The sequence below is a fragment of the Sus scrofa genome, chromosome 3 (genome assembly GCF_054392235.1).
Source record: "Sus scrofa isolate SSC_HxYL_T2T_F1_AM1 chromosome 3, Sscrofa_HxYL_maternal_Yorkshire_Landrace_v2.0, whole genome shotgun sequence".
Lineage (NCBI taxonomy): Eukaryota > Metazoa > Chordata > Mammalia > Artiodactyla > Suidae > Sus > Sus scrofa.
The window spans coordinates 105,653,946-105,672,724 of NC_139385.1; the positions used below are offsets into that span (position 1 = coordinate 105,653,946).

Sequence of the window (18,779 nt, forward strand, 5' to 3'; positions counted from 1 at the left end):
GGGAGAGGGGTGGTGGCGGGGAGCTGCTAGGGACTTACATCCTCAAGTGGCCCACTCCAGCCTGGAGAGAGGGAGCCAAGAAGCTCGGGGGCCATCTGGGGGTGGCCACACAGCCGTGGCCGTGCCCTTGATCCTCAAACCCACTTAAAGACAGTGCCGCTGGGAGCCCAATGGGAAGCAGGGGGATGATTCATCCCCAGCTCTCACCAGAGGACACTCAGGGCAGCTGGAGAGAGAACAGCCCGGGTCACGCAGCCAGGGGTGCTTCAGAAATCATCTCGTTCACAAGAGCCCAAGCTCAGCCAGGGTTGTCTCCCCCTGCTGCTAGGGTGCCTGAGGAGGAAAGGGTTCCAGAAGGATGGGGCAGCAGGGAGTCCAGAGCTCTGTCTCCAGAAGACATCGTGACCTGAGGAGCGGGGAAACCTGGCCAGAGGGGCCAGGAACCCCAACCCCTTAGAATCTGTCCCTGGCAGAAGAGGGCGCCCCTTGCCCCCCTAAAAGGCAGGGATGCAGCTGCGCCTGCCCACTCCTGGCTGTGGCTTTCAAGCTATCACTTGCGGTGAGACTGGTTACACCAGAGCATCCATACTCCCGGCTCAGCCAAGCAGAGCGCAGGGAGAGTGAGTGAGTCTGTGGCCAGAGCTAGTGACCCTCCCACCACTGAGGGCAGGCAACCTCAAAGGAGCCCATCTTGGGGGTTCCCCGTGACTTGATCACTCCATCCGTCATTCAGGGGCTCCCTGACCTCCCGAAGCATCTCTGCTCCCTTGGAGGCCAAGCCCGCGGAGCCCTGTCTGAAAAAGAACACTGTCACCCGAGGGCCAGCTCCTCTGCTGATCTTGGGAAGGACCCTGCTTCCTTTCTCACGTTTCCTTGGGGGCGGGCAGGTAAAGATTGGTTTTCCCCTTCTTAACTACATTCTTCTGCCAGTAAATTCAATTTGGAACCCCTAGGCTGAGTGAGTGGGGTTTCCAGCTACCTGAGGCCAAGCTGGCAGAGACCATCAGAATCTGCTCCTGGGATTTCGCTGGGAATTTCCATGGCCAGAGAGCATGCCTTTCCCTTTCCGCACCTGGCAGGCTCCCAAAGCCACCTGGCCATCCTTGAGGCTGGCGGAGGTGGCAGCCTAGAGGACCAAGGCTTGACAGCACAGACCCCTTTGAGACGCTGCTGTGTACACAGTGGGGACTCTTCGCTGGTACAGCTCTGCCGAAGAGGTGTCTCCTTCTTGCCTGATTTGGGTGGAAAAGCCTGAGCCGAGCCCGGGGTGGAGATCCATCACATCCAGGGCCGGGAGGGCAGTGGGTCAGAGAGAGCTGAGAACATGCTCCTGGGCTAAAGGTCATATTCTCAGAAGTCTGAACACCGGCTCCCAAAAGCAATAGCCTTCTCCTCCGCGAGAGATTTTCTCTAACTTGTCTCCAAATTTCCTGTCCCATGTACACAGAGTGGGACTCAGCCACTGCATCGGGAGCTCACTGGGAGACCCAGAGCTCCTCCAGCCCAGGCTCTGGGTGGCCATGGTCTCCGGGGTGGCTGTGTCTCCTTCCTCTTGTACCTATCAGAGGCCGATGTCCTCACAGAGCCGCAGCGGCGTGGTAAGGCCAGGATGTCCCCCTGGGAACCTGCCTTGGCAATGCCTTCAGTGGGGATGGGGGGGGGTAATCCGTTCCCCTCTGTGTTTCTTTCTCTGGATAATCCTCCAAGCTCAGCGCCAACCTCAGGCTAAGACAACTGCTGTATCTCTTTCATTCTCTACTGACTATTTTTCACAATGAATCCCTTATATAAGTGCCAAGCCGACTTAGACCAAAGGGAGTGGCTCCCGGGGTACAGTACCATGGTGAACAAGATCCCGAGGTCCCATCTGTGCTCAGTGGGAAAGAGCGCTGTGACCGATCAGCAGCGCTGCGTGTGGTGTGTGTGCTGTGTTCTGCCTCTCTGATGTGGCACTGCAGACGTGCGGCAGCACTTCCACGTGCGTCACCTCACTTGATGAGAACAACGCTGGTCCAGGAATGAAGAAGATCATTACTCATTTACGTAAGGAGACAGCAGGAGCGTGGAAGTGTGTCTTTTCCTAAATCACCCGCGTGAATGAGGGCCAGAGCCAGGATTAGATCCCAGATGTCCCAAGTCTGAGACAAGCACAGGGAAGACACTTAGATCAGGGAATGCTGGAGACCAAGGCGCCAAAGCGTTTGCATGTCTTTGGAGGAAAAAAAAGGGCTTAGCCAATCTTCTCCAGGCTTGCAATTTGCTATTCTTTATGCATGCGTGTGGGATGCTGGCAGGAACAGAGAGTGTGGAAAGGGGTTGGGCTGCCCACGCTGGAGCCGACTGCCCCTCTGGCTGCTTTGTAACTTGAACAGTGGGCAGTCCTGGCTCCGATTTCATCAGATCAGCAAGGCACCCCGGGAAGAGAAAGGGGACCCTTGCAGAAACATCTGTAGGGAGCCACTCTGGACAGCCACTTGGTTACCATGGAAACCCACCCTTGGCACTGGCTTCAATTTCAGGAAAATGGCTACAAACAATAATAAGCATACATGAAAAAAATGGTATGCCAGTGCTTCAAACAGTGCTTGGTACTGGATTGGGAGGGGTGGGGGGCACTGACACGGCCGGCCAGCTTCCATCTGAGAGCGCAATCAGTGGAAGACAGTCATCTGGCTGCAGGCCTAATGACAGAGCCCACATCCTCCCTCCCAGCTCCCTAATCAAGTTTCTGGATGTGACCTCCGGGGAGGCATTTATCAGAGGAGCTAATGGCTGAATTGCGGGAGGGAGGCAGATGTGCTTTGCCAAACGCGAACATGGGCTGAGCGGACTGGAAGGCAACCCAGAGCCGTGCAGAAGAGGGTAACCTGGACCAGCGTGTGACGCTGCCACGCAGGCTTCCTTCAAGCGACACCGGACACATGCGTGGGTCTAAGCTAGAAACCCTATAAGCAATGAGGCAGGGGGAATATGGCTGAGATGGGAATCTCTGCTCTAGTCTGTGCACAAGGACCTTAATAAAGACGACCTGGTCCAGCTCCTCCCCCCATGTGACAGTTACATCCTCACCAGATGATCCCTGCGTCCATCCGTGCCTGGGTTATGCTCAGAGGTGAACTGTTTTCCCTGACAGTGAGCCGATAGCAAACCCCCCGAGGCGTCTACTCCATCAACCAATCAGACCCCTTTCGACAACAATAACTCTTCGGCCACCTGCAGCCATTCTCCTCCAAGAGCCCTTGAAGTGGGACACCCAAGGTGAAACCCAGACCTCAACAGGGGAGGACTGTACTGCTAACCCTGCGCTCCTAAGTCACACTTCGGAAATCCCGGTGCCTACGCGGGCCTGTGCATGTTCAGATCATTGCATTTATCCTGATACCTGCTCTCTGAAAGCAACTAAAGGCGGCACAGAAAAAAAAAAAAACCACTGATTCCTACCCTTCCACCTGTCACGGAAGGGTTTCCCGGACCAGAGAATCCCCACTGCACAGGTAAGCAAAACTGAGGTTCCAAGAAGCAGCTGATTTGCCCATGATCAGCCAGAACGGGCGTGACAAGGCTAGGACATGAGCAACGGCACCCGGCTCCCAGCCACCGACGCTTCCCACAGGAAAGTCACTTAGTCCTGGACACCCGAGCCCTGGCTCCATGTCCAAGGACTTGGGGCTGCCGGCCTCTCTCTGCACCCCGGGGCCGTATGCAGTGTGCGCTTAGGTCAGGCCTGAGATGACAGCCACTCCAGGGCACAAGCTGAATCCCACAAGGAGGCACGGAGCTGCTCTGAAGTGGGGGAGGCAGCCCCACGATCAGGGAGGGCCTGGCGACACCAACACCCCCCCCCCAAAAAAAAGGCATTTTGGTATCTGCTTCGAGTCTCCAGGGCAAGAATCTGATGACTATCAGCGAAAACCTTTGGGGCTAGATCGCCTTCCAGAAACACAGAGAAAGGAAGTCACGAAGAATCAACCCATCCTCCCAGATTTGTTCATCGACTCAGGCAGGCTCTGATTGAGGGGGAATGGGCTGTCTCTACAAGAAAGACAGAGCAGGGAGAAGGCCACCTCCCCCGGGAGAGCAGGGAACAGTGGCGGCAGGGTAGGGGGTCGGGGGCTGACTCACCAGGCTGTGCATGATGCGCACGCCGTCGGGGTTCACTGTGAGCGCCTCCTTGTACAGCTGCTCGGCCTCCTCCAAGCTGCCCTTCATCTCGGCCAGCCGGCCCCGCATGTAGAGTACCGAGTGCGAGGTGGGGAAGAGGCCCGCCGCCTCCTGGATGCAGAAGCCTGCTTCCTTGAGGTGTTGCTGCTCCATGAACAGCTCAGCTGCAAGACCAGAAGGGCAGGTGAACGGGGGGGTGGGGGTGGGGGAAATCATAGGTGGTGGCGGCCCCCTCCCACTTCCGACTGTCAGCCCCCAGCATTTGGGAGCTGTTTTGGGTGACAGAAACCACCCCACTGAGGGACAGCACAGGAAGGGCTCGCTCTGGGGCGCGGGAGTTTCTGAGTGCTCGCTGTGTCAGGTTCATGCATGGACACGAACTCTGCCAGCGCTCACAAAACCCTACAGAACAAACACTTTTTGTGCTACCCGGCTTCAGGGAGGAGGCAACGGGCACAGGCTGAGTAAGCAAGGGGTCTGCACCAGGCTGACTTCGGACACTGGCAGCAGGGGCACAAGTGGTCCCCTGCAGCCAAGTGTTTATTCGGGAGACTCTGACTTTCGTCCCATCCCTTCACTTGTTCATCACGTATCTGGGTGGGATGCAGCCGAGGCGGCTCTGCGGGAAGGGCAGCTGACTGCAGTGCTAACTCCACCTGCGGGATCAGGACGAGGACAGCCGAGTGAGGCCACCAAGGACAGGTGGGAGGACAAGGAGGAAAGAGGTCCAGGGAGCACCTGCAAAGGGCAGGACTGGGGCCGACACCGAGGAGAGCTGGTAACAGCCAGACAACTGCCCGCGCTGGCTGTGAGCTGACCTTGGGCCAAGGAAGCATCTTCTCTCTTTGGATCCCCCCGAGTCTGGGAGCGAGTTTGGGAGCGGGGCGGGTGCTCTCCTGCACCCCAGGCTAACACACAAGGCCAAGAGAGGGAGGGCCTCCCCCCAGGCCCTCGGCAGGAGGGGCAGCTCCTGGCCTCCCTCTAAACTTGGGACTTTCTGTCACAGGGAGAGGAACAGGGGACACGCACGCCTTTCAACTGGCAGGCAGGGAAGATCTGCCCCACAGCCGGTTTGTCTTCTTCCCCCAGATCAGCCGAACATGGGGCAGTTTCTCCAAGCCTGGGCCAGCCCACACAAAGGTGCATTTCAAACCCACGCTGCGCAGGTACACACCCAGCAGAGGCACTTTTAGAAACTGGGCTCATCGGAGTTGCCTCACAGCCCCCAGCCCTCCCCTCGTGGCAGCTGGGGCTCGGCGGCCCCCTCTGGGGCTGGTGCCCCCCACACAGAGGTGGGAGCACAGAAGGAGCTGTTCCCAGCAACGGCTAAGAGCTGAGGTTACGCTAGTTCAGGTTCAGTCTGGGGGTGGGGGGTGGATAACAGACTTCCCAGAGGAAGCTTCTAGAAGAGGTGGAAAACCCGGGCCCGGTCATCCCTTCTTCTTGTTCCAAGAATAAGCAGGAAGGAGGCCTCATCAAGGCCTTGACTGTAGCGCACAGCAGAGGGGGGACTCGGCAGGAATGCTGCCTAAGGTCCGCTGTGTAATCCAAGGAGCCCACCGCACCCGAACTGCTGCAGAGGGCTTCTGAGCAGGGCACCCTCTTTCTCTGCCGGAGGCGAGAATGTGGGAGAGTCAGAGAATTGGGCCAGGCTCTCATGATGAGGCGGGAGAGAGAAGCACAGGCTCATGTCTTCAGAGACAGTGTGGACTTAAGATTTCCAGGGGGAAAGCTCAGGAAGGCCAGGCCAGGCCAGGCAGCGCGAGCTTTGAACCCAGGGCCTCACAGGGAGGGCAGGCCCAGCGGTCAGGGGATGGGCTACCTCAGCCTCTGCTCTGCTGTCACGTTGCCTTCTGCTGCCTGGGGCTCTCAGCAGGCTGCCCTCATACCTGAGTGCCCAATGTCCAGCTGTGGGCTACTGACCGTGCTCCTGGCCCTTCCACGAGGTGGAGAAAAAGCGTAGGTTGGGAAATAGAGCAGTCGAGCCACCCAACCACTGGAGTGATCCAGGGCAGTGGAGTGACAAGTGCCAATGCTGAGCGTTCCAGGCACTCAGAAGGGGTCAGATCAGCTGTGCTGGTGTGGTCAGGGAAGTCTTCCTGGGGGAGGCGGCATTTGAGCGGAGGCATGAAGGCACAGGGATGCTTGGATGGGCAGAAAGAAGGGAGGCTGGGCCTGGAGACCTGGAGGGCTGGGCCCCACTGTAGCCAGACTTGAGGGTCACAGAGGAGAAGGGAGAAGCAGGAGGAAGTGTGCGGTGTGAGGGGCGGGGGTGGGCAGGCCTGTCCTGCACCAGCCCCGAGGCGTCTTCCTCCATCACCAGGAGCTCAGCTCAGAGGCTGGGCTCCCCGCTCCCCTGGATCTGTGTCTCAGCAGGCCCGCCCCAGGCCTGACCTACCTGCCCACCCGGTCCTGGCACGGCCCACTAAGCTGTTGACAATGTGCCGTGCTGTCTCTTGAGCCCCATCTCTGAAGCTTGTCCCCCATCCTTCCCTTGGGAATATTTCCTAGTGCCTCGACAGCAACAGATTTCAATTACAGGGCTCCCCACCTCCTTCCTTCCTTGGGGCCCTGGGCCTTGTCCCAGGCACACGCCAGAGGACATGCCCTGAAAAAGAGGCAGGGCCGCTCTGCTCTGATGGACTTCAATACCTGTTAGGCAGGAAATCAGATGACACAGAACAGAGCCAGAGGAGCGAGGGCTCCTGAGGGCTCCTGGCCGCCCGGCAGACAGCCCCTGACAGGCCCGGCCTCCGGGACGGGGCCCTGGACCTGCACACAGACCCACAGGTCTGGGGGCTGCAATGCACCCCTTCTTCACAGCCTCAGTGTCCCCAGGCAGTTGTTTTACCAAACATGGTGCTCCCCAGACAGCCGACCTGGGTTGCAGCAGGAGCCACATGGCACCGTGCCCGCCAGCGCCCCAGCCTCCACCTCCCAGCCCACACCCATCCTGGCCTCCCCCAGCCAGGGCTGGAGGAACAATCAATGCTACCGGATTTTCCTTGAATTTTCATAGTCAAGGTTGAACGGGGGCCTTGCTGCCCGCTCAGTGTCAGGGGGCCCTTCTCTGATCCCCTCGGTCCCTCCCTCTTTGCTCCCGCCCTTCTGATTTCCACTCCCCTCGTCTCTTCCTCTCCGCCTACTCCTGTCCTCCTCTCTGTCTGTCTCGGCTCTTCTGCCGCTTCCTTCCATCGCTCTCTACCCGCCCCCCTCTGCGCTTTCTCTCCGCAGGCTCCAAATGGAAAACATCTGTTCCCTGGAGCTTTGCAACAGTCCCTTGTATGATTTTTTTTTTTCTGAGGCATCCTGATCTAACCCTGCACCCAGAGCTGGCTCCAGGCTTCCCGCCGTTCTTGCCAAGGCTGAGCCTCTTTGCAGGGAGGGGGGCCTTGCTTGGCGGGCCTGGAGCCAAGGAGCAGGGCGAGCGAGGGAGGGCCCCGGGCCCCCGCCCTTTGAAGGCCTCCCTTGGTGAGATGGGCTGCCTAGAGACCCCAGAAAGGAGAGAGGCACCCCCTCAGGGCAGGAGAGAAGGTTAGACCCTAAAAAGGATCTAACTTCAGCCCCCGGGGGAGGGGTCCCCAAAACTGTCCTCTAAAGGAAATAACGGAGCAAACCTCAGACATATGGATGCTCAGAATAAAGGGGAAGGAAGGGGGGCAGGGGGGAAGGAATGAGACAGAAAAAGGGGGTGGGGACCAGCCAGGAGAGTCGCACAGAGAAGCCGAACGTTGGAAGGGATCTGGGGGTTGGGCTGGGACCTTCCAACCCTGGGCCCCAGAGGGGGCCATGTGGGCATCAGGGCTCCCGACTTCCTGTCCTGGGAGTGCTGTCCTCAGGGACTCAGGAGGAGGGGGTGACAGAGGAGGGAAGGAGGGAAAGCAGGAGCAAAGGGAGACAGGACAGGGGAGCGGGCACCGAAGGCTGGAGGGCAGGGGCTGGGAGACAAGACAGAGGGGAGGAGGAGAAGGGGAAAGAGGAGGTGCCAAGAGGGAAACTGAAGGACCAGAGGCGCACGGGGGACCAGGGGTCAGACGCAGCTGATGCCGCCGCGTGGTAACTCTATCATAAATACGCTCTTGAGACACAGCCCTGAGGGCCCCACCCTGGGTCCCCAGTCTGCGCAGCTGACAGCCGGGGGCAGCTCCTGCTTCAGGGTCCCCTAAAGAGCCAGGACACCAGCGCCCAGACAGTGGATATCTGCCATTTGGGAGCTGAGACTTGGGCAGACCACCCCGAGCTGGGAAAAGCCCAGGGCCCTCCAGGTCAGGGGCCTCTCCCACCATCCGTCTCCCTCTCTCTGGCACATTGTCTGCCCGAGACACAAGCTGCAGTGGGAGAAGAAGGTGGGCCATCCTGCTCTTCTGGAAACACCCCTTCTTTTTTTTTTTTTTTTTCCGCTTTTTAGCGCCGTACCAGCAGCATATGGAGGTTCCCAGGCTAGGGGTCCAATCAGAGTTGTAGCTGCTGGACTATACCACAACCACAGCAACGTGGGATCTGAGTCGTGTTTGCCACCTACACCGCAGCTCACAGCAACACCAGATCCTTAACCCACTGAGCAAGGCCAGGGATCGAACCTGCATCCTTATGGATGTTGGTCAGATTGGTTAACCCCTAAGCCACAATGGGAACTCTGTGGAAAGCCCCTCTTGAGGCTCAGGAGCATCCATGGGGCCAGGCGCCTCTCCCCTTTTCACACGGATCCATGGCCAGAGAGGTGACAGTTTTGAAACTCATCTCTCAGGTGGGAACCCTCTGAGAGGCTTCTCACGTCACCCTGGGATGGGAATGAGGCTGAAGAGGGAAGGGGGAGGACCACCGTGGGGAGAGAAAGGATACAAGATTTCCCAACCTAAGAGGGGGTTTGTGATTGACAAAACAGACTGGGGATGCGATTTCTCTTGAAACCAGGGGGATAAGCTCATTCCAAAATGATAAGGGGGGGACCACATTTCCCTTCCTGGAAATTTGCTACAGCTGGTAGAGTCATTAGACGGGGTGGGTGGGGGTGCTGATGACAATACTCTTGGCCTGGGTCGGCTGGTGGGGTGGGGCCTAGGGAGAAGTTACTCCTTGGTGATCAGCTCCTGGCAGCCCTTCAAGGGGGCGCTCGGCACATGCTTGCTGGTGATGATGGTGGGGAGGGGAGGGGCCTCACAGAGTGAAGATTCTCCAGAATCCTCCTTTGCTTAGAAGGAAAGACCCAGGATACCTTCTTGCTGCCCTCTCTGGCTCTGGCAGCTGTCCAGCAGCCTAGCTATTCCTCTTCCTCCTCCTCTTTTTTTCTTTTTCTTTTTTTTTTTTTAGGGCTGCACCTGCGGCATATGGAAGTTCCCAGGCTCGGTGTTGAATCAGAGCTGCAGCTGCCAGCCTCCACCACAGTCACAACAACGCCAGATCTGAGCCGTGTCTGCGACCTACACCACAGCTCATAGCAATGCCATATCCTTAATCCACTGAGCGAGGCCAGGGATCAAACCCACATCCTCATGGATCCTAGTCAGGTTTGCAACCTATTGAGCCACAATGGGAACTCCCCCTCCTTCCTTCTATAAGGACAGATCACCTGACTTTTTTGTCTCACCTGTGACATGTGGAAGTTGTGGGGCTAGGAAGTGAACTCGTGCCACAGCAGAGACCCCAGCCACGGCAGTGACAACGCCGGATCCTGAACTCACTGAGCCACCAGGGAACTCCAAATCCCCTGATTTTTGATGCCACATATGGACACCCAAAATAATGACATTTCCCAGAGTCCTTTGCAGCTCTGTGGTCATGTGACTACGTTTGGGTGGCTCATGTGTGCAGATGTCAGGGTATGTCCTTCTGAGGAGGGGTGTCCCCTTCTCCCACTCTTTGTAGCTGTGCTCTGGGATGTGACTGTGGAGGAAAGCCACCTTGGACCCCAAGGACAAGAGTGACACCCCAGTGAGAGCAGAGCAACAAAACAGAAGGAAGCTGGGGTCCCTGGACCAGGAGAGCAGAGCTGTCATCCAAGTCAAGGCTGCTGCCTCTGAATTGTTACATGAGGAAGAAGCACTCTTCTGCATTGATCACACCCCCAAACCTGTCTCCTAATGCCACTCTCCCTAACCCTTACCTGGCACCCTGTGCCAAGCATTCAGATTTTGTGCTCCGAGCTCTCTGTGGGCTGAACATCTCGGATAATGTCCGGAGAGAGAAGGCTACTGTGTGAATTACCGCAGGGCATGTTTCCACTGAATTTCCATGTCTAATCATAGGCCTCAGGAAGGCCTTTAACCCTCCTTGGAGTTCTCAGAACATACTAGCATCCCCAGCATAAAGCAGCACATCTCAGAGAGGCAGGCAGCCTTGCAAAACGCAGAAACCGCGTCCTCTGCTGAGAGTAGTAAACGAGGCAGAGCATTAAGACAAAAGGCCTTGTGAGTCCAGAGTAGGCAGCACGCAGCTCCAGAACCCATCACTTGTGGCTGGCCACTGACACAGCTCCGCAGTGAGGGTGCAGGCCCCTGTGGGGGTGGGGCCCCAGGGTGCCCGCTGGGACGTGTCACAGCCTCACATCTCAGACAAAGACAGGGCATCTTTGCCTAAGAGGAAGCCTTGTCTGATATCCCTCTGGACTTTGCGACATCCCTCTTCCTGCCGCAGAGGTGATGAGCTGCCGGTGGAGCACAGCCCCCCACACCCCAGGTGTCCTGAGGGAGCCTGATATGCTAACTGGGGCGATATGTGCATTATTAATATGCATCCCAGTCTAGTCTTTCTGTGAATCTTGGTCCAAATTTTTCCCCCAGATTTAGAGCCCGTGGAGGGGAGCGTGGGGGCGTCCTGCATACTAATGTGTCCATATGTGAATCCAGGCAGCGGGGAACTTAGACTCCCAGTCAGCAAGCACATTCTAACTCTGAGTTGAAAAACCTGCAGGTCCCAGGAACGGAGAATCTCCTTTCAGTCTCTTCTCCATCTCCCCTTGGGGCTTCTGGCACCACCCCGTTGGGAGAGAGGCTGCAGGTCAGAGGGAGGGGGAAAGGGAAAAGGGAGAGAGGCTTCCCCCACCAAGGTCAAGGGTGCAGGTTGGCCTGGCCCTCTTCTAAGATCCCACCTGTCCCACCGCCTTCCTCTTTCTTCTGCTGCCGCCGCTACTTTATCTCATTGGGACACATCCCTGGCCTCGGTGGTCTTTCTTTTCACTCTTATCCACCTCTCATACCTCCACTGGATTAAATTTCTTTTCTTTTCTTTTTTATTTTTTTAGGGCCACACCCACAGCATATGGAAGTTCCCAGGCTAGGAGTCGAACTGGAGCTGTAGCTGCCGGCCTGCACCACAGCCGCAGCAACACCACATCTGAGCCACATCTTTGACCTACACCACAGCTCACGGCAATGCTGGATCCTTAACCCACTGAGCGGGGCCAGAGGTCAAACCTGTGTCCTCATGGATATCAGTTGGGTTCGTAACCTGCTTGGCCACGATGGGAACTCCCTGGATTAAATTTTCACTTTCAATCACTGTGAGTCACTCCTCAGTATTGCTTAGCCAAGCATCAGGACCCTCACTGCTGGGTGCCCCACTCCCTCTGCCTCCATGGCCACTAGAGTGGACAGACAGGACAGAAGCCAAGAACTGTTTCCCAAGCACCCACTTACTATGTGCTAGCTGCTTGATACACACTAGCTCATTTTAGAAAAGGACAGGCAGTGAGCTGGGGACCTCTGAGGCCGCCTGCCTCCAGGCGGACAGACCCTCAAACTCCACTGAGGCACCAGTGCCCATCAGCTAGCAAGAGAGACTGTTACCCGAATGACAACCCTGGCATCACCAGCCGTCCGCCTTCAATGAACTTGACCCCCAGGCCTCACGGTCTTGGGGGCCGGCACACCTGACCTCTTCTCTGGCTCTCCCATCCGCTCCGTGGGTTGAGATCTCACGAGTTCTCCTCAGGACGCAGCTCCTCTACCCTGGGCTGCCAGGGCGGACCTGGAGGAGCCAGAGGGGGCCCTGGTGGCCTGCAAGCAGGGGGATACTCACCAGCCTGGAGCCAGATCTGTTCCAGCGTGGTCCACAGCTGCATGGGGCCCTGCTTCAGGACCGAGCTGGGCATGGTCAGCTCTGACATGGCCTCCTCCAGCCGGGAGGCTGCGATGGATGACGCCCGCCGGGAGCCTGCAGAGCAAGACGGGAGGGGCTGAGCTGCAGAGCCTCAGCGTCCCGCTGCAGACCCAGGGACCGAGGCTGCGCAGCCCTGAGGGTAGGGCACATCAAGTCAGGGCCGGGGGGTCAGGGCAAAACGGTGCACAGACCCACTGGCAGAGCCGGCCTCAGACCCTCACCCTTGCTGGGGAGAGGAGCTTCCTGTGGGGCAATCAGGCAGTGGGCCCACTTCTAGGACTCACTTCACAAGACAAACGTGAGTTGTTGGCAACGGTGGGCATTCTACCACTGCCTGGGATACGGAGGACAGAAAGGACCCGAACGTCCACCAGTGGGAACTGATTAAAAACAGGTCAGAGGATAATCATACAAGACCATGCAGTCATTACAATAACAACGCAGAGAGTTTCCGTTGTGGCTCAGCAGGTAACAAACCCAAGGAATATCCATGAGGATGCGGGTTCAATCCCTGGCCTTGCTCAAAGGATCCGGCGGTGCCGTGAGCTGTGGTGTAGGTCACAGGCGCGGCTTGGATCCCACATTGCTGTGGCTGTGATGTAAGCCGGCAGCTCTATCTCCGACTCAACCCCTAGCCTGGGAACTTCCATGTGCCATGGGTGCGGCCCTAAAAAGCCAAGAAATAAAATAACGATGCATGACTATAAGATAATATCAATGCAGAAAGATAATGACATTATACCTTTTGGTGAAAAAAGCAGACTGCAAAAGACTGTGATCACATTTTTACAAAAAAGAAAATACGGGCACGTCTCCGTAAGTGTGAAAGGCCATTACAGAATCTGGGGAGTGAGACGGTGGGTGCCTTGTCCTTTCTTCCTTTTACATTGTTATTTTTTGTTTCCACAAGTGCATCTTATTTCTTTGCAGAAAGGTCCCCTCTGAGGTTGGCCTATAAAGGATCCTTGGGTAGCACCTCTGGCCAGACCACACGTGGCTCTGGAGAATTTCTCCCTGGGGCAGTTCTGAGTGACATGGGTTCCTGTTCAGGATATATAAGCCGTTGACATTTGCAATGCACATGCAAGTGAAATGCGAGCACTTTTCCTCTCTCTCCCGGAGGCAGTAAAGGCTCCAATAAACTCAGGAGACCTCAGGGCAAACCACAGATCCGGTTTATAAGGCGCGTGTACATGGAGTCCCAATAACTTTGCCCAGCATTCTTCCCTTTTGAACTGCAAGGGCGCTGCACCCTCCGGCATCCTTGCCTCCGTGGTGTCAGCAGCTCCACATCCAGCCCGGCACTCCACAGACGTGCCTCTGAAATCAGGTGCCAGGCTTGGCTTTGGACATCGGCCCCATCCCTTGACAGTGAGGCCGCATGTTGGTTCATGGCCCCAGAAGTGGAAAAGATGAGCAATGCCACCAAATACAACTCCCTCACGCTTTCATTCCCGTGACTAATTCTGCTTGTGTTTGAAAGGAAGGTACTCGCTTTCATCAGGGCTTGGGTTAAAATGTGTCAGTTTGCAGATCCTGAACTTGTTTGAATTTCGCAAGCCGTGGATGTCAGGATGAGTCTTTCCAGGAAGCAACAGTCAGCTTTGGGCTTAGGGTTGTAAATAGAAGCTCGGCCCATTCCTGTCTACCTGACTCCACCTACTGAGGACAGCATCATGGCACGCCTTGGCCTTGGGCTGCAGCCTAAGGGGGAACGGTGTCTGGGCTCCATAGCCATCTCTCCACCCCAGTCTCCCCCACTCTCTTCACTCCCCACACAGGGGCTGGCCTGCTCCCCTTGCTGACTCCGGCTGCCCACTTCCTGCCCCAGGGCCAGCAGCCTTCCTGCCAAGATCGGCCTTTAGGAGGCCCCAGGGCGGCTCTCTAGCACAGACCCTTGCGCAGCAGCTGGCGCGAGGCGGGGTGGGTTTGGCCAGGCTGGGCAGATGCTCAGGCTGGGAGAGGGAGCTGTGGGCTCACGTGGATGGCAGCCCACAGGGCGCATTCTTACCGGAGTCTGCGTCGTGGGCATCGGGCAGAGTCAAGTGCATGCCACTTTGCTTCTTCAGTGTGAGGCCCTCTCCAAGGCTGCCGTCCTTTTCCAGGCCTCTGGAAGGCAAGAGAGGGCCAGGCCCAGGTGAGGCGGAGGGCGAGGAGGGAGAACGAGGGAGCCTTGCACCAGGCAGGCTCTGGGGCTGAGAGTTCAGGCCCGAGACTCCTAGGAAGGATGGTGACGGAGTTCCCGTCTTGGCACAGCAGAAGCAAACCCGACTAGGAACCATGAGGTTGTGGGTTCGATCCCTGGCCTTGCTCAGTGGGTCGAGGATCCGGCGTTGCCATAAGCTGTAGTGTAGGTCGCAGACACAGCTCAGCTCTGGCGTAGGCCGGAGGCTGTAGCTCCAATTCAACCCCTAGCCTGGGAACCTCCATATGCTGCGGGTGTGGCCCTAAAAGGACAAAAAGACAGAAAAGAAAAGAAAAGGGATGGAGATGACCAGAGCAGCAGGCCAGATGGGAGCTCGGGCCTGAGATTCTAGAATCTGGCTCACCCCAGAGGCTAACCTGATATGATGTTACTGCAAAGGACTATGATCACATTTTTACAAAAAAGACAACATGGGCATGTTTCTGAAAGTGTGAAAGGCCATTAGAGGGTCTGGGTAGTGAAACCAACCCCCACCCCCACCCCCACCCCGGCTGCCCGCTGTGTGCTTGCGGGGCCATCAACCCCCCCGCTAGTCCCTGAAGCTGCCATGTTTGGTTTCAAAGCTACATACCTATTCATGCTTTGGCCACCAAGAATGTTCTCACTGTTCTTCTCGGTCTACTCCAAACCCCCTGCCCTTTAGAACCCAGCCCGAGGGCCTCCCTTCCATCTAGAGGCCTCTTGTGGCTCCCCTGCCCTCACACTGCCTCCCCCCAGTTCTCCGTCAGGATGGATCCCAGCATCACGGCCGCTGATGATGAGAAACTCTCTCGGCCGTCGGTTCCCCTCCTCTGAAGTGGCTGAGGCCAGAAGCTCCCCCAGGCCAGGGGGAGGGCTCTCCGGCCTTCTGTTGACCTCTCAGTGTCTAGCAGAGAGCCAGGCACAGGGTGGGCACTGTGGACTGGCTTCCAAGGGAAGCCTAGTTTTATAAACCAGCCCATTCTCCCCCTCATGCCCCCCAAGAAGGAAGGCCCAGAGGCATGCCCTGCCTCAGGTCACCCATCCCCTGGGCTGCCAGGGGGACCCCCAGACAAGCAGAGGGGGTCCTGAGGTGGCAGATAAACAAGCAAGGCGATCCCATCACCCTTCCCAATTCCCCAGGTCCCTGCAGCTTCCACACGGCTAGAGGATATGGGGGAGCCACCAGCTCAGCAATGTGGCGCAGCCCCCCGAGGGTGCCCATGGCCATTGAACCTCAGTCCTCAGCTTAAAGGACTGAGCAGAAAGGGCAGGAGAGGAGAAGGCAGGCCCAGCGGGGGCCAGAGGCCTCCTCCCTGCACAGGGGCACCAAGACATTGGTCCCATAAAGAACTCCAGGGCCAGTATCCTTGCCATCCTAACTCCGGTTCCCACTGAACTCAGGCCCCTGGGTGCACAGCTGTCTTTGTAGGCATTAGAGGAAACCGCCCACAAAACACAGTGGGTCAGGGCTGGTTGCCTTCCTCTCGCCCTCTTTCCACCCCTGGGAGGTAGCTGGTGCAAAAGAGCCAGGACACTGGCGGAAAGCCACAGGGCTTAGCGACCTAACCTTTCTAGATCTTAGCTCTTCTTGAAATGAGCATGGTTATTGTGTGGAGTTAATGAGCATGAGAAGGTCGATCTCACGAGGGGTCACGGTGAGGATGAACTGAGCACGTGCGCAGGTGCCCAGCCTATGCCAGCTAAGATCCGATCCACAGACAGAGCTTCTGGTCCTCCCTCCCAGCCCCCTGAAGGGGGCTCTCCTAGGGCTCTGGAAACAGCCCATCTCAGGAACCCCTTGCTACCTGGTCCTAGGCCCCTACCCTAAAGGACCTGACAGCCAGATGGGATAAGAAGAGACAAGCTGAGCATTTAACAAAGACCCAGATGGAGAAGCCTGTGCTGGGGCATCAGAGGCCGGGAGGGCTTCTGAGAAAGGCCAGGGCGGGCAGGCGGGCGGTGGGGGGTTGTGGTGGCGGGTTGCGTTGTGGGCTGGCCAGGCAGCTCAGAGGAAGGAGGAGGCAGGGAACAGAGCAGGGGGAGGGGACGGCTGGGTGGGGCTGGGTAGGACAGACCTTCAGGCTGTGGATTCCGGCCTTGATCCTCAATCACCCCAGAGCAGACTTTACAAGCCCCAGTTTCTGCTCTCTGGCTCTGGGTCCAGAAGGAATGCTCCCGGGTCTTGGGAAAGCCAGGAGGGGATTGGATCCAACCCTCTAGTCCCAACAGCTTGCCTCCCGGTGGCTGGCCAGGCCGAGCCCTGCTCCATCCTGGGGCGGAGGGGGGTGTTGCTGGGAGGTTCCCCAGAGAGGAGGGTGCGGTGTGGGTGGTGACTTAAAAAGACCCCAAGGCAAACCCCACAGACCTGTCCCAAGAACATCTGGCAGCTCCCCAGCGAAAGCTAAGCCCCACATGAGGGAGACAAGGCCGCAGCTCAGAGGGGGCCCCCCCAACCCTGCCACGACCCTGAACACCTGGATAAGCAGGCAGCCAGCCATCCAGCTAAGAGGCGTTCTCTGCCAGCTCCGGGAATAGCTCCTCTCTGCAAGGGGAGCCAGGCTGTGTACCTGCGGGACCCGTCACAGCCAGTGAGTGGCAGAGCGAGGGGCATCTGAATGCGGGTCTGTCTATACCAGGTTCCAGCACTCACCCTCACATTACCCAGCTGGCCAGCTGGTTCCCCATTTCCTTTCTGAAAAGTCCCTCACCCTTCTGGCAGTTTCCACCCACTGGTCCTGCTCAGCCCTGGAATCTCCCAGGCCCCAAGGCCTGCAAAAAACAGGCTGACCCCCACCCTCCCCCCAGCCACAGGCTCAAGAATTTTATTCCATCAAGTTACCCCAGGGCCTCCTCTGTAAACTGCACCTATAGTGATATTCCTCTGGGGACTATAAGAGGCTGCTGGGCTCCCAGAGTCCCTGTGAAAATGCAAATACCCACCAGAGTGGGGGAGGGTTCCCTGAGGCCTTGGGGATGACACAGCTAGCCAAGGGGAGGGGTGGTACAGGCCCAGGAAGAGGCAGGGTCCTGCCCCACTCAGAAATCAAGCCCATTTCTGCTGTGGGCTGCACAGGCCAAGGAAGCCCAGGTGTCCCAGCAGGTGTGTGCTAAGACTTTCTGCAGATGCAGCCTGGACAAAAGTGCCCTGCTCTGGTCCAGGAAAATCCCAGAGCTTGGGCTGGGGACTGGAGCAGGAGAGGCGACATGTGGACACACTGGGCAAGAAGGGAGGAGTGGGGGCACCTTAGGAGCTTGGCTTCCTCCTCCTCCTGTCCTAGTTTCCACATGGTATCAGGAAAGTTTCAAGTGCCATAGGCTAGAGCTCAGGAGACCTGGGTTCAAGCCCTACCACTACAGTTTATATAGGAGAGTGGCTATGGTACCTTATATGAGGCTCTGAGTCTCAGTCTACCCTTGGGGTGAGGATAGCATCTGGAGACAGAGCAGCAGGCCCCAAACATGTGGCCCAGATGCTTAATAATGATTTCTCTTCCTTCTTGCCCCTCTGAACTCCAGTGCCCTAAACAGCTTCTTTATGTCCTTTGCAGAGGATGGTCAAGAGGTTAAAATTAGAGCAGGGATGCAAAAGGCCCAGGAGCAGTGAGTCCTACTTTCTCATTCAAACATCCTCACCGCCCCCACCCTGCAGGCATCAGGGCTGCTCAGCTGCGGGGCTGTTGCCCAGGCAACCACTGCCTCCCAACTCTGTCTCCCACTCTCTGGCAACCCGAGGGACCAGCCACTCACCCCAACTGGGAGAAGCTGTACAGGGTCTGCCACAGCCGCAGCATCTGTCTGCAGGTCACAAGCGCTTCCTCTGGGCCTTTCAGTACCTGCTCCAGCTTCACCTTGGTGAACATCAGGCTGTGGGGAAGAAGAGAGGCAGTCAGATGGCCCTCCAGGGAGGCCCCTGTCCCCTGGCTTTTCTCCCAGGTGGAACCTGAAGGGATTCTGCTCACCTCCCCGGCCCTCTTAGGAGGCAGACTGCCCACAGCACGGCAGCCTCAGCCATAACCCTGGATCACAGGCTCTGTGTGTCTCCGTTTCTCCATCCTTGCTGCCAAGGCGCAGAGCACTCTCCCGCCCTCGTCACTGTCCAGGTCACTCTTGCCCTTGTCACCTGATCGGGTACTACCCCACCCACCCTCTGGAGCATGGTCCAGAGGGGTTACCGGCCTTGCTTTCTTGCCCCCACCCCCCACCCCCAGCTCTGCAGCATCCTCAATGAACACGTGGCTCTCTTTGTCCTTACACACCTCCCTAGGCCCACGAGGGGACCAGACGGACCCAGAAGGCAACTCTGACTCCAGGAAGAAGGCTCAGCAAGGAATGGGCAAAAAAGTCAGAAAAGGGC

The 18,779-nt window shown here is 57.5% G+C and overlaps 1 protein-coding gene across 4 annotated transcripts in view; it reads right to left on the minus strand.

Annotated features, from left to right (window-relative positions):
• The window catches only part of TTC7A (tetratricopeptide repeat domain 7A), a 134,905-nt gene that overhangs the window by 8,704 nt on the left and 107,422 nt on the right, over positions 1-18,779 (minus strand). For all 4 annotated transcript variants that reach the window (XM_085019367.1, XM_021087552.2, XM_085019368.1 and 1 more), the window contains 4 exons: positions 18,173-18,289; positions 14,270-14,367; positions 12,178-12,312; positions 4,123-4,325 (listed from right to left, as the gene is read on the minus strand). In XM_085019367.1, coding sequence (XP_084875493.1) covers positions 4,123-4,325; positions 12,178-12,312; positions 14,270-14,367; positions 18,173-18,289 — 553 coding nt within the window. The remainder of the gene's footprint in view (positions 1-4,122; positions 4,326-12,177; positions 12,313-14,269; positions 14,368-18,172; positions 18,290-18,779) is intronic.